The sequence below is a fragment of the Lepidochelys kempii genome, chromosome 14, assembly GCF_965140265.1.
Source record: "Lepidochelys kempii isolate rLepKem1 chromosome 14, rLepKem1.hap2, whole genome shotgun sequence".
Classification (NCBI taxonomy): domain Eukaryota; kingdom Metazoa; phylum Chordata; order Testudines; family Cheloniidae; genus Lepidochelys; species Lepidochelys kempii.
The window spans coordinates 23472701-23484547 of NC_133269.1; the positions used below are offsets into that span (position 1 = coordinate 23472701).

Sequence of the window (11847 nt, forward strand, 5' to 3'; positions counted from 1 at the left end):
GATGTCGGTGTTGCTGGGGAAAACTCTCCTCTTCTTCGTGTGTTACCACAAAACACAGCAGAAATTTAACACCAGCCTTTTGACAGCGAGGAGATGGGGCAGATGGCAGGCTGGCCTTGAGTTCATAGGAAATGCTGCAGGCTCTGGTGGAGGAAGCCTGCCAGAAATCACAGGGGGCTAGAGACAGCGAGCAGCTTGGCACATGCGGGGAGTGTCACACACCCTTCTGTCCTGGGGAGGGCTGTGCATTTCAGCACCTAAAAGCTCTTGTCCAGCCTGAGTTCAGAGAGGCGGAGATAACGGAACCACCAGAGCCCACATTGTGGCAGGTATGTACTGGGAATGTAGTTAGTCTCTTTGTAAATAAGGGTTACGGCTAATGGATTCATAGTCATAGCTTGACAATTTCAGAAAGCCTCTCACTGGGTAACTGGAGTAAGTACGTCCACTGAAAGGAGAGGGCCTCATATTCCTTTACACCAAGGCCTGTTTACACTGGCAGAGTGCAGTACCGGAGCCTTAACGTGTGTGAGGATCCAGTCCAGACAGTGTGGAGAGATCCCCGATATGGACATACCCAACATTCAGGTACCCTTTGGAGAGAGAAAAACCAGCCAAACAGAAAATCAAAACATCCTCGGAAAGGAAATTCTGCCCTTTCCTCCCTATATCATGCAGCACCTTAAAATGGTGTCCTCTCCCTGCCCCCATCACTCTGCCGAGTTGCACTCCACCTCTTCCTTCACCTCTTCTCTCACTCTGGTCTTCAAGCTTTCTGCCATGCCGTCTGGAACTCCTTATCCAACCCCCGGGTGCCCAGATTTCCCCCTTTCAAATCTTTCCTTCAAATGTTGACTTCTGGCAGATGCACTATCCTTCCACAGAGGGAAAGAGAGCATTGGGGGAGAAACAAAGCAAGACAAAGCCACACCCCACTCTCTAAAGGGTGTCTCCAAAGCCCATTGAAGTAAACGGGAAAAAGGTCCAAAGGCAGGACCTTCCCCTGCATCTCCCAATGTGTTGTGTGTGTTGCCCATCTCTTTCGACCGAATCCTCTTTGGACAGCAGCCAGGTCTTCTAGGCTACAAACAGCAGCAGCTCACTGTCAGCGCTTAAATAATAATGAGTAAAAATAACTTCATCGCAGAGCTGGTCACGTCAGTGTCATTAAGGAAATGGCTCCTGTCAGGCGTTCCTAATTCAGGTCCCAATTAAGGAAACCACTTAATCATACGCTTTCCTGGATGGGAATGAGCCTAATACATGCTGAAGTGTTTCCCTGTATTGGGGCCATAAACAGTAGGGTCTGGGCTTAAGTTTGTTCCAGCCACAAGTCTCACTCTGCAGATCTGACAGGTCCCAGGAGATGCAATGAAGCATTAGAGAGCGCAGTGCTGTGCTGTTTGAATCCCTGAAGCAGGAAGGGTCTATACATTCAGAACAGCTTCTTAGCTCATTTACAAGACTCTGTTTGTTCTCTACCTGGAGGGCATCTCGAGATCTAGGATGACTTGAAGCCTGAGTCTTTCTTGTGCCATATCACTGCTGCTTCAGGTATGCCTATAAACCAGGAACGTGCAGATTGATTCAGGTTAGAGATGGGCTCAATCCACAAAATGTAGGTCCCGATTCAGATTTTGAACCTGATCCTATAACTGAGGGATGTTCCGACTGGGACAGGGAGATAGCAGGTCTGCCCATTATAAAGACCGGAGCCATTTGCAAAATTTGGATCCAGCGCGTCAACTCAGGACATGCTGCAAATCTCATGAGAAACACTGAACTTGTAAGACAGTAAGACTTGTAAGACGCAGTAGCGCTTCAAAAGACAGATCCAGCAGAGGTTAGGTTCAGATAAGAACCCCAAACATATGGGTGCTTGCCCAGGGCTTAGCCAAACCTCTCTAGGCTAGAAAGCTCACATGGCCAGGATATCTTTGACATACAAAGGCATATCAAGGTCGAGATGGAATCTGAAGCCAGCAAAGTTCAAACTACAAACGAGAAGCATATTTTTAAAAGTGAATATGCCTCACTAGAGCTTTTAACTCAAGTTAATTGACTGTCAATTAACCCAGATTAACTAACATGTTTGGACATCTATCTACGGTACTAATATGGCCCCCATTACTGGAGTATCTGAGCATCTTACGAACTTGAATTATTTATATGCACAACATCCCTGTGAAGTAGGGCAGTGCTATTAACTCCACTGTACAGATGGGGAACTAAGGCTCAGAGACTAAATGACTTGCCCAAGGCCACACAAGAAGTCTGTGGCGGAGCAGAGAGTTGACTGGAGACCTCCCAACAACCAGGCTAGTGCCCTACTCACTGGACAACCCTTTTTCTGTAGAGACATGCTAATCTGGAAACCCCACATATGTTTCCTCCAGGACACACATTTGTGGTTTACCCTTTGAACTGAAGTAGGATGTAAGAGAGGCCTGTGCTGATGGGTAAATTTCACTCGAGAAGTAGGAGAAACTTCTGTGGCCTACGGAGGCTGCTAACACTGTGGAATAATGATGACAATTCCTCCCATTCAGACCCTAGCAGCAGTGTCTCGGGTCGATATATAGAAGGCTTTAAACTGCAAGTCAATACCCAGTTTAGGCGCTGCTGAGATCCAGCCTACAGGTTTGTTCCACATCGTGGATTGCACAGTGTATTTACTTAGCTGGAGGAGGACTGCTGATGGAAAGCCACGTGGTGCTGGATTGAGTTTGGAAGTGGTTGCCTGAACTCTGGAGTGGTTTTAAAAAACACAGCTGCATACACAGCCAATCTCAGTCTTTCAGTAATTTATCTTTAATGCTGCTTAAATCATCTCCACATTTCTGTGTATTTACCAGAGTTTTATGTACATGGGACTTGAAGGTTGCCCAGATTTTGTGCACAGTGGAAAGAGACACAGGAGGTTATCCAGGGTGCTGAGGGTTAGGCCACCCCTTGGGATTTCAGTGAGGATTTTAGCTAAAACTTTCAAAACTGCCTCGGAGATGGACATACCTAGTCCCTGTTGATTCTAATGGGAGATGGGGCATAGCACCATAGCACCCTAGCACCACTGAAAATCTGGGATCACTGAGAGAGATTCGATGGCCTGCGTTACGCAGGACGGAGACCAGACTAATTATAATGGATCATTCTGGCCTTAGTATCTTTGAATCTGTGGATTTTCACGGAAAGTCAGTGGGACTTGTTCAGTGTGGGAGGCAGCCCAGGATGAACAAATGCTGCGCTGCTATTGTTCATCAAGCTAGCTAGACCAAAGCCAGCTTGGGCAGGTCGACATCATGTGTTGCAGTCACATGTCCGCCTGCAGGGCAGACGTACCCTAAGAAGCCAGCCCTGCCTGCAGCACAGTTAGGATCGCAGGTTTCTATGTTTCGGTGCATTAGAACAAACAGTGGTTTGTGTTCTCCATGCTGCAGAGAAAGAAAAGTCCAACGAGGAGAAGCAGAGGGAGGAGGAACTGGTGCAGCAGATACACAAGCTGGTGGAAACCCGGGATTTCCTGGTGGATGACGTTGAATTTGAAAGACTGAGGTACCTGGATGAGCCAACTCAAGTGTGTTTGGAACTTGCAGGGGTTGGCAGAGCTCCAGCATGTCAGACTCCCAGCGTCTGCACTGGGGGCAGGAAATTTACAGAACAGCTCAGCGGCTAGGGAGCTGTGCAGGGTCGGATTAAGGCAGCCCGGGACACTAGACACATCATAACACTGCCCCCCAGGGCACTACCTTCGCAGCCCCGCCTCTGCACACTGTGGCTCCATCCCCCACATGGAGTGGCTGTGTCAAGGGGACACCTTCCAGAGAGGCAGGGACAGTGGCATACCCTTATCCTTCCCCAGAGTGGCAGGGGGGCAGTAAAGCGGCTCCCCTGGACTTACTCCAGCCGCCAGGTGTATCTGTTTGGGTGGGCCAGCCCCACTGCACTCTTCTCCTCTTGCCGCGTGCTGAGTCTTCTGTTGGCAAGGTTTTGGCAGGGGATCCCCAAAGCGGTGGGTCCTGGAGTCAATACCCCATTGAGCTGGTATGGGGCAGTTCACACCTCTCAGAGCTATTGTTTCAGGCTGTCTGCAGACTCAGGCAGACCATGCAGCATCGATTACACTCGGGTCACATTTTTGAGCTTTTCTTCAGACTCCTTATTAAAATGAAAGCTGAGATTCCGATGTAATCACATGACTAGGAACTGGGACCACAGGTATACGGTCTGCAGTGCTTATGCCATAAGCCGGCCTAGAGGTGTAGAATGGGGCAGAAGCAGGGGAAAGGCAACATGCACTGGTGGTGATAGAAGGAACATAAGAGCGGCCATACTGGGTCAGACCAAAGGCCCATCTCGCCCGGAGTCCTGTCTTCCAACAGTGGCCAGCACCAGGTGCCGCAGAGGGAATGAACAGAACAGGTAATCATCCAGTGATCCAGCCCCTGTCGCCCATTCCCAGCTTCTGGCAAACAGGCTGAGCAGGACGTGGCTTTAAGCAAAGGGGCAGCTGCTAGCTATGGGAGTTGAGCAGGGGGTTGGACTAGATGACCTCCTGAGGTCTCTTCCAACCCATAGCTTCTATGATTCTATGACATGCCAAGTCTGTGCAAAAAGATGTCCTGAAATGCAAAGGGTGGGGTAACTCTAAGCCAGGTCTGTCTGCATGAAGGGTTCGTAAGTTGCTGCAGAGCCCTCAGTCATGCCGCAGCAGGCAGGAAGCAAGGGCAATCAGGCCCAGTCAGCCGCTGCAGAACAAAACCATTCAGGCCTATTCAAAGCTGAGGCAGCATGTGCCTCTGGCTTTCCCCAGGGCTCTGTGTTCTCCCCAGCAAGCACGGCACCCCTGCAAGCCTTCGCTGAGGATTCAAGAGGAATGTAATACGGTTTTTGGAACACGTCTCTGCTTGCAGACACCAGTCACCTGAGCTCTGCCGTCGCACGTAGTCGCCCATGGGTGTTGTGCTGGGGGCCTGGGGCATTCCTGTTCATCATGCCATCTGGACAGCACATTGCAGCCCCTCGCTTGCACGCTGCTGAGCCGTGCTCTGCCACCTGTTGGGCAAACTGAGATGTCTCCTTAATTCTGCCACCTACGGTGCATGCCTCCTCGGGCTGGCGCCTCCACCCCGCTGGATCTGTTTGCCGGGGCTTGGGGGGCTGTGGTCGCTCGTTGTTTGTTACTGCTGGCTCCAGTTAACCCGGGGGGACGTGAGAAATGAAGGGAGGGCCAGACTGTTGCTCAGGTGTGTGTGCGACGCGGCGAGGTGCTGCAGGTAACTCCTGGGGACAGACAGTGCTGGAGGTGGCTCCCGCAGGAGTTACGCTGTGGGTGTTGGGACTGCCTCCTTCGCTGTGGGGTGCAGTAACTGCAGAGTGATAGTCAGGGACAGGGGAACCAATTAGGAGATGACCCCATGCCCCGCCCCACCCTGCCCTGCCAAGCAACCATTTTTAAAGATCCTGAAATGTTCAGCTAACTGACACCCGCCCCCCCCCCATCTCCCTCCATGGAGATTTAGATCACAAAATGGCCTCTATGCCTTCTGCTTTCACCGCACCGTGCTTCTGCGAGGCAGTGTATCTCTGTCTGTCTACCACATGTATAGTGCTGGGCACTGTATCTTGGCATCAAATTCATTTTCCAAGCTAACCATCACCATGTAATCTGACATGGCCTCGGCTGATGCCATCATAGGGGCTGGGGCTTTTTGCTTGGAGAAATATTTGTGGGGAGGAGGGGAGTTATTTTGTTTTGCTGGTTCCCCTTCCCGCATTGTCATTCTTCAGCTTCAGTTACTGCAAGCAGGCTTCTGTGGAAAGATGAGGTCTGCACTGAGCACTTAACTAAAACCCAGGCTGATTTCTTCCCGTAGGAGCCAGATTGCTGGGCTAATTTTCCCAGAGTCTTTGTGGAGTGGCCAGTTTCCTATAAACCCTTTACTGGCTGGATTTTAGGGGCAGCTCATCTGTCCCTTCCCCCAGAACACCCTTCTAGCCTCCCCTGCCAGTTAGCAGTTAAAGAGCTCTAAAGCTGCCATGTCCCAGAGTGTACAGGGCCAGTGGAAATCCACAGTCTCATGCACTAAGTCTGGTAAACCAGGATGCCTGGTACTGTGCTGACATCATTGTGGCAGGACTGTGGCATGCTCTCAGCTCAGAGCTCACCAGCTCCAGCTCTGCCTAGCTTGTGAAATCTGATCAGATCACAATGCATAGCAGGGGCCTGTGACCTGGTCAGATTTCACTGGTGACCTGCCACAAGAGGTGAGCTGAGAGGAAGGTGTTTCCTTTTACTGCAGGTGGTATGCACGAGGGTTGGTTTATTATTTGTATAACGTAGAACGGAGGTGCCCTAACCAAACTCAGGGCCTCCTTGGTGCTAGGACCTATACAAACATAGTGAGAGACAGGCCCTGCCCCAAAAGCCGACAATCTAACTAGACGAAACAAAGAGTGGGAAGGGAAATAGACACAAGGAGAGGTGAAGTGACTTCCTTACTTTCATACAGCTGGTCAGTCAGGAACAGAGCCCAGGTCTTCTGAGTCCCAATCCAGTGCTCTATCCACCAGTACTATACACAGACATGAACACTGGGCTCAGCTTTGGAGAGCTCCTTGCCAAGTGGAAAACGTTTAAGAGGTCCAGGGGTGGGACGTTGTTGGATTATTGTGGGAGCGGGCGGATGGCTAGGAAGTGGGGTGAGGGAGAATGACACCCCAAGAGTCCAGAGGAGTTATGCTGCAGGCTGGTTTTCAGTGTCTGAGACGTCAGCTAGGAAACATTAGAGGTTGGGGAACGTGGAGGTTTCTTGGCACTAGACAGAAATGAAGGATTGCAAGACAGGGAAGCACAAGACAAGACACCCACTCCACACAAGGACCTTGCTTTTGAGGTTTAGCGGACAAAGCTAACCCACGTTGGTGCAGGGCAGAGTTCTGAGCTTTAGCATCCGATTCTCTCCTCTGTGCGCTGTTAGGTGTATTGCCGATGTATCATAGCTAAATGGAGATCCAGTCACTAACCCCCATCCCTGCATGAAGAGGCAAGTCCTAAAGCTGTCTGATCAGGCGGTCCAGCTGACATCCAGTTCTGCAGGGCCAGGCCCCACCCCGAAATGCCAGACAGGCAGAGAGCCCTGCACTATTGAACACACTGTGTGTGTAGAAAGGAAACCAACTGAAGATGTGAAAGTAACGTGGCTAATTCTAATGTGTTGACACCAATATCTCACACGAGAAGGGGGGGTCACCTGGAGAGAACAGAGGCTAGATGGCTTACCACTCAGATCCATGCTGGGTCAACAGGAAAGGGTTTTATGATACACTGGGGAAACAATAGCTCTTAGCACTTGGAGGTCAGTCGCCATCTTCAAAGTGTAATCCACTGGTCGTGTGAGTCACAGGTGCCCCTCTGAGCTGATCCACACAGGCTTTAGCTCAAGCTATGTAGCAGCTCCTGCTTTTCGCTCTGGAGGTCCCCGGTTCAATCCCCAGTGCATTGGCCAAGATGGCAGCTGTCACAAAAGCTGGGATTTTCAAAGGTGCCAGTCCCCACTCAATGTCGCAGACAGTAGCAGACTGGCTGGTACCACTGGGACAAGTTGAAATCTGCCCCCTTCTCCCATACACTCACTCCACAGAGAAGTGAAGAGACTTGCCTGTGATTGCAAAGGAAATCAGATGGTGAGATGGGATCAAAACTCAGGATCTCCTGGCTCCCAGTCCTGTGCTCCAATCAGACAATGCCTCTCTGGCTCAAAACTGGGGTGACTATATTTTAAGCCCTGTCCTGTCCCATCCCGACTTCTTTGGCAAAAATGGGTATTTGTACTGTTTGCTCTTGTCCACTTGATCAGTTGGCAAGAACAAATGGGACAAATGCCAACTTTTGTCAAAAAAATGGGATGTGGAGTCGGGGGGCGAGTGGTGATGTCAGCCCTGCGCAGGCGGGGAGTCAGGGCTCGGGCAAGGGACAGGCAGGGCTTGGGCAATCAGCGACCCCAGCCTCATGCGGCGGGGGGGCGGGGAGAGGAGGCAGAGCTCAGGCTAGTGGCTCAGGCCAGTCCTGTGCAGGGGAGGGGAGGCAGGGGCTCGGGAAAGCGGCTTGGGCCAGCCCTGCGCAGGGGCGGAGGGTTGGGGGCGGACTAGCCCCACGTGGTGTCCCGTTTTCCCTTTGAGAAATATGGTCACCCTACTCAAAACGAGCATCTGCGGGTACGTCTACATGGGAAAAAACATACCCACGGCAGTGAATCTCAGAGCCAGGGTCAATTGACTTGGACTTGCACTAAAAACAGCAGTGTAGACATTCCCATGCAGGCTGGACTCTGGGCTCTGAAACACAGCTAGGGGAGGGGCTCAGAGCCAGGCTCCAGTCCGAGAGGGAATGGCTACACTGCCACTTCCAGCCCAGAAGTGCAAACCCCTCAAGCCCATGTCAGTTGAGCTGGGGTCTGAGACTGGCTGCCATGGGGTTATTTTGCTGTGTACCCTGAGTGGTTCACTGGCCCATTTATTAAGCAAGAACCAATTTCCTCCTGTCGCAGGGAAAGAGAAGAAGACAAAGAAATGGCTGAATTCCTGCAAACGAAGCTCTCCAAAAGCTGCCTCCAGAAAGCAAGTAGGCGCCCGATTCATATTATTCATCACACAGACATCTCTTTGGCACTTTATCCTGTTTACAAAGCTGGCTAGTCCCAAGAATTAATTGCTATAAACAGACCAGCGATTTTTACGCTGGGACCATATGCCACCAGAAGAAAGAGTGGGAGGGGAGTTGCAACTCAACAGAGGGGCTATTGCCGGTCTCTGATGCCAAAGTGTCATATCCCAGGAAGATGACAGGTTGATATACATGTCACGGTTCTGCTTCTTGCCTGGATTTTCCACAAAGATGCTTTGGGGGCTGGTTGGGGTGGCTGTCCCCTCTGTGGTTCAGGTATTTAACATGTCTGCTATTCTACCCAGCTACTTATGTGGCCCCCATCACCCTGTTATCTGAGCACTCCCAGATCCTCAAAAATAAAAATAGTGATAGTCTGTCTCCCATGTTCCATCTAGGGTCATTCAGAGCAGATCTCCTTCTTCTGGGACTCTTTCTTATCCACAGAGGAGGCAGATCATTGGCCAAGTGAGATGTGCACATCCTTGGCAATAATAGAGGCATTTTCCATCCATGACTGTTTGGGAGGCAAGTCCAGTCTGGGCCCACTCGATCGCATCTGAGATCACATGGGACATGTCTCATGACTCCTAAGGACATATGTCTCAGCCCTGGTCATTTGGGAGGTACATCCCAGCCCTGACCTCTTGGGACCCAGGTCCCATCCAGTGAGGGAAGCCCTACAAGGTGACACTGATACTAGCCCTCCTTCTGGTCTTTTGCTGTTGACCATTACGATAACAAGATCTTTTTAACAGCCCCTGTCAAAGAGAAGAAGGTGATGTCCAGAGGACAGCAAACCTCCACACCATACATGACCAAAACAGGCCTCACCCTGCTCAAGGAATGCTGCAGTTTCACCTGTTCCATTATGTAGACTCACTCCCTGGTCTCCTCTGCACAGGACAAGATCATAGGTAACGTAGACCTCCCTGCTCTCAGAGACGCCAACCATGAAGCCAGCAAAATTTCCTCATGGCCCTGCCCTTACCGTCGTTCTTTGGGGAGCCCCGTGGGGCAGGAAATGGGTTTCCTGCCTGTTGAAATATTTTGAGAGATCAACAAATATTCCTGAATCGGGAACCAAAATGCAAAATCTCTAAATTTTTTGCCAACTTGAATTGATGGAAACATTTCTATGTTTTAAAAAACTTTTTAAAACTATAATTAGCTTAAAATTTGAGAATGAAAAAAAAATTTTTAACTTAAATTAGCTTGCATTTCTAAACACCAACCAGAGTTTTACAGTTTTGACATGAAACGTTTCAACAATTTCCAAAAAATATTTCCCCCCCAAAATTTGAAAAACTTCATCAAAACCACCTCATGAAAAGTTGTGGTGTTGATGACTTGGCAGTTTCTGATGGAAAAATCCCCGACCAGCTAAACAAGGGAAGGCCTGGGCTGGCCTGACCTTTCCTCTTCAGTACACTCCCACCTCCACCTGCTTAGATGCCACTGGACTTATTTGTGTTTAAAGAAAGCTTGGGTGCTGGAACAATTTGTATACTGGGGGTGCTGAGAGCCACTGAACCAAACTGTAAACTCTAGATATAATGGAAACCCATTTCAAGCCAGGAGGTGCTGCCGCACCCCTATTTCCAGCACCTATGAAAGGAAGGATCCCTGGGTCAAACTGATCTCGCGCGTGGTGTAACTGACGTCTATGGCATTACAGCACAGATGTACCTGGCCCTCTGTCTTTTTCACCTAACACGCTGAAAGCTTGAGAAATCAGCCGGTCTTTCTGTCCAGTAGGTCTTTCTGTCCAGCCCCAAAACCACTCTAGCCTGTCCCTCCCATCTTCCTCTCATTAGCAGGTTACCTATAAGCCACCAAGATCTACAGGAGTTACCTAGCATTGGCAACAACAGAGCGCACAACCGTAAGACCTTATTTTACAAACAGAGTTTCTTAAGGACAGAATAAAGGCAATGCTCTATAACACTACTCTACCCCAGGGAATGTATATGCATAACTCCTACTGATGCTGTCAAGAGACGGATATGCTAAGGAGACTAGCAAACTAGCTGTCCAAACACCATACCTTCAGACTTTGATTATTTTTGTTTAGGAAGTGCCCAGAAGCTCTGATCAGGATTGGGGCCCTTGGGCTAGCCACCAGAGCTCAGATGCAGGGGTAGCTAGCTTGAGCCAAGACTCGGGTAGCTAGCTTGAGCCACTCCCATGCCACATCGATCCCTAGACACCAGGCTGTCCTGTCATTCTCGCTCGCGTTCCCTGGCCCAATGACCAGTCGCTGTCATTATGAATGACTACGAATTGCCGCTGTGAATGATGAATAGTCACTGAGCCTGGGAAAGCGCATGAGGACAACTCTAGAGCCTGGTGGGGAGGGCACTGCCCACGTGGGATCAGCCCTTCAGCGGGTGTGTGGGGGGTGGTTTGACTCCTGTGTCACATCCATTTGCTCTCTCTGCTCCTTTCCCAGCAGGCCTGCAGGCAGAGTCTGTGGCTCCTGACAGCTTCAACCTCCCTTCATTCCTCATGCTTCCCACAGCAACACAAAGACGGAAAGACATTTCCAAGAGGGCCGGTGCAAGCTTGGACGTTGGCTTGTTTTCTTGATGCCACTTAAGTGGGAGTCGCCTTCATCACATTAAAATCAAATTCCGTCTGATCTCAGCATGGACGGGGCTTATCCAGCAGCAGATCAGGTGCAATTGAAGTGGGTTTGCTTCTTGTTCTTAACAGGATCAAAAAAGACCTTGGAAAGTTTACATTCAGTGACCGTCGGCCCCACCCCTCCCCACCCACCTGAAATACTATGATGCTGCAGCTGGGTGTCGAGCACGCCTTTAGCTTCATACTATTTCATGGCTCTTTTGCTCTATGGGCTGCCTCCAAAGGACACGTTCTAGGAAAGCCTCGATTTTACACATACCTGCACTCTGCTTGATTGTCACGGGCTTTGTGGTTATGGGTAGGGCTGCAGATTTGTCACAGCATCTTGTATCAGAAGTCACAAATCAGGCATGGTCAATTTATAAAAGTCACTGGTTTGGGATTGTGGATAAAAATTGCCATGACAAACGAGGAGGAGGAGTCCCAGGTGGAGTTTGGGGTGGAGTGTGAGCCCACCCCACCTTTATCCCTCAGTCAGTGGTGACTCCTGTCATAGAATCATAGGGTTGGAAGGGACCTCAGAAGGTCATCTAGTCCAA

General features: G+C 50.2%; 1 protein-coding gene across 3 annotated transcripts in view; it reads left to right on the plus strand.

Moving 5' to 3' along the window:
• The window catches only part of LOC140897797 (bMERB domain-containing protein 1-like), a 75147-nt gene extending 63745 nt beyond the window's left edge, over window positions 1–11402 (plus strand). For 2 of the 3 annotated variants that reach the window (XM_073310868.1, XM_073310866.1), the window contains exons 4-7: window positions 3438–3552; window positions 8547–8620; window positions 9421–9579; window positions 11118–11402. In XM_073310868.1, the coding sequence (XP_073166969.1) occupies window positions 3438–3552; window positions 8547–8620; window positions 9421–9539 (308 nt within the window). In that variant the 3' untranslated portion in view covers window positions 9540–9579; window positions 11118–11402. Of the gene's footprint in view, window positions 1–3437; window positions 3553–8546; window positions 8621–9420; window positions 9580–11114 lie in introns of all 3 variants that reach the window. The other variant, XM_073310867.1, reaches the window with a different exon arrangement.
• The last annotated feature ends 445 nt before the right edge of the window (window positions 11403–11847 follow it).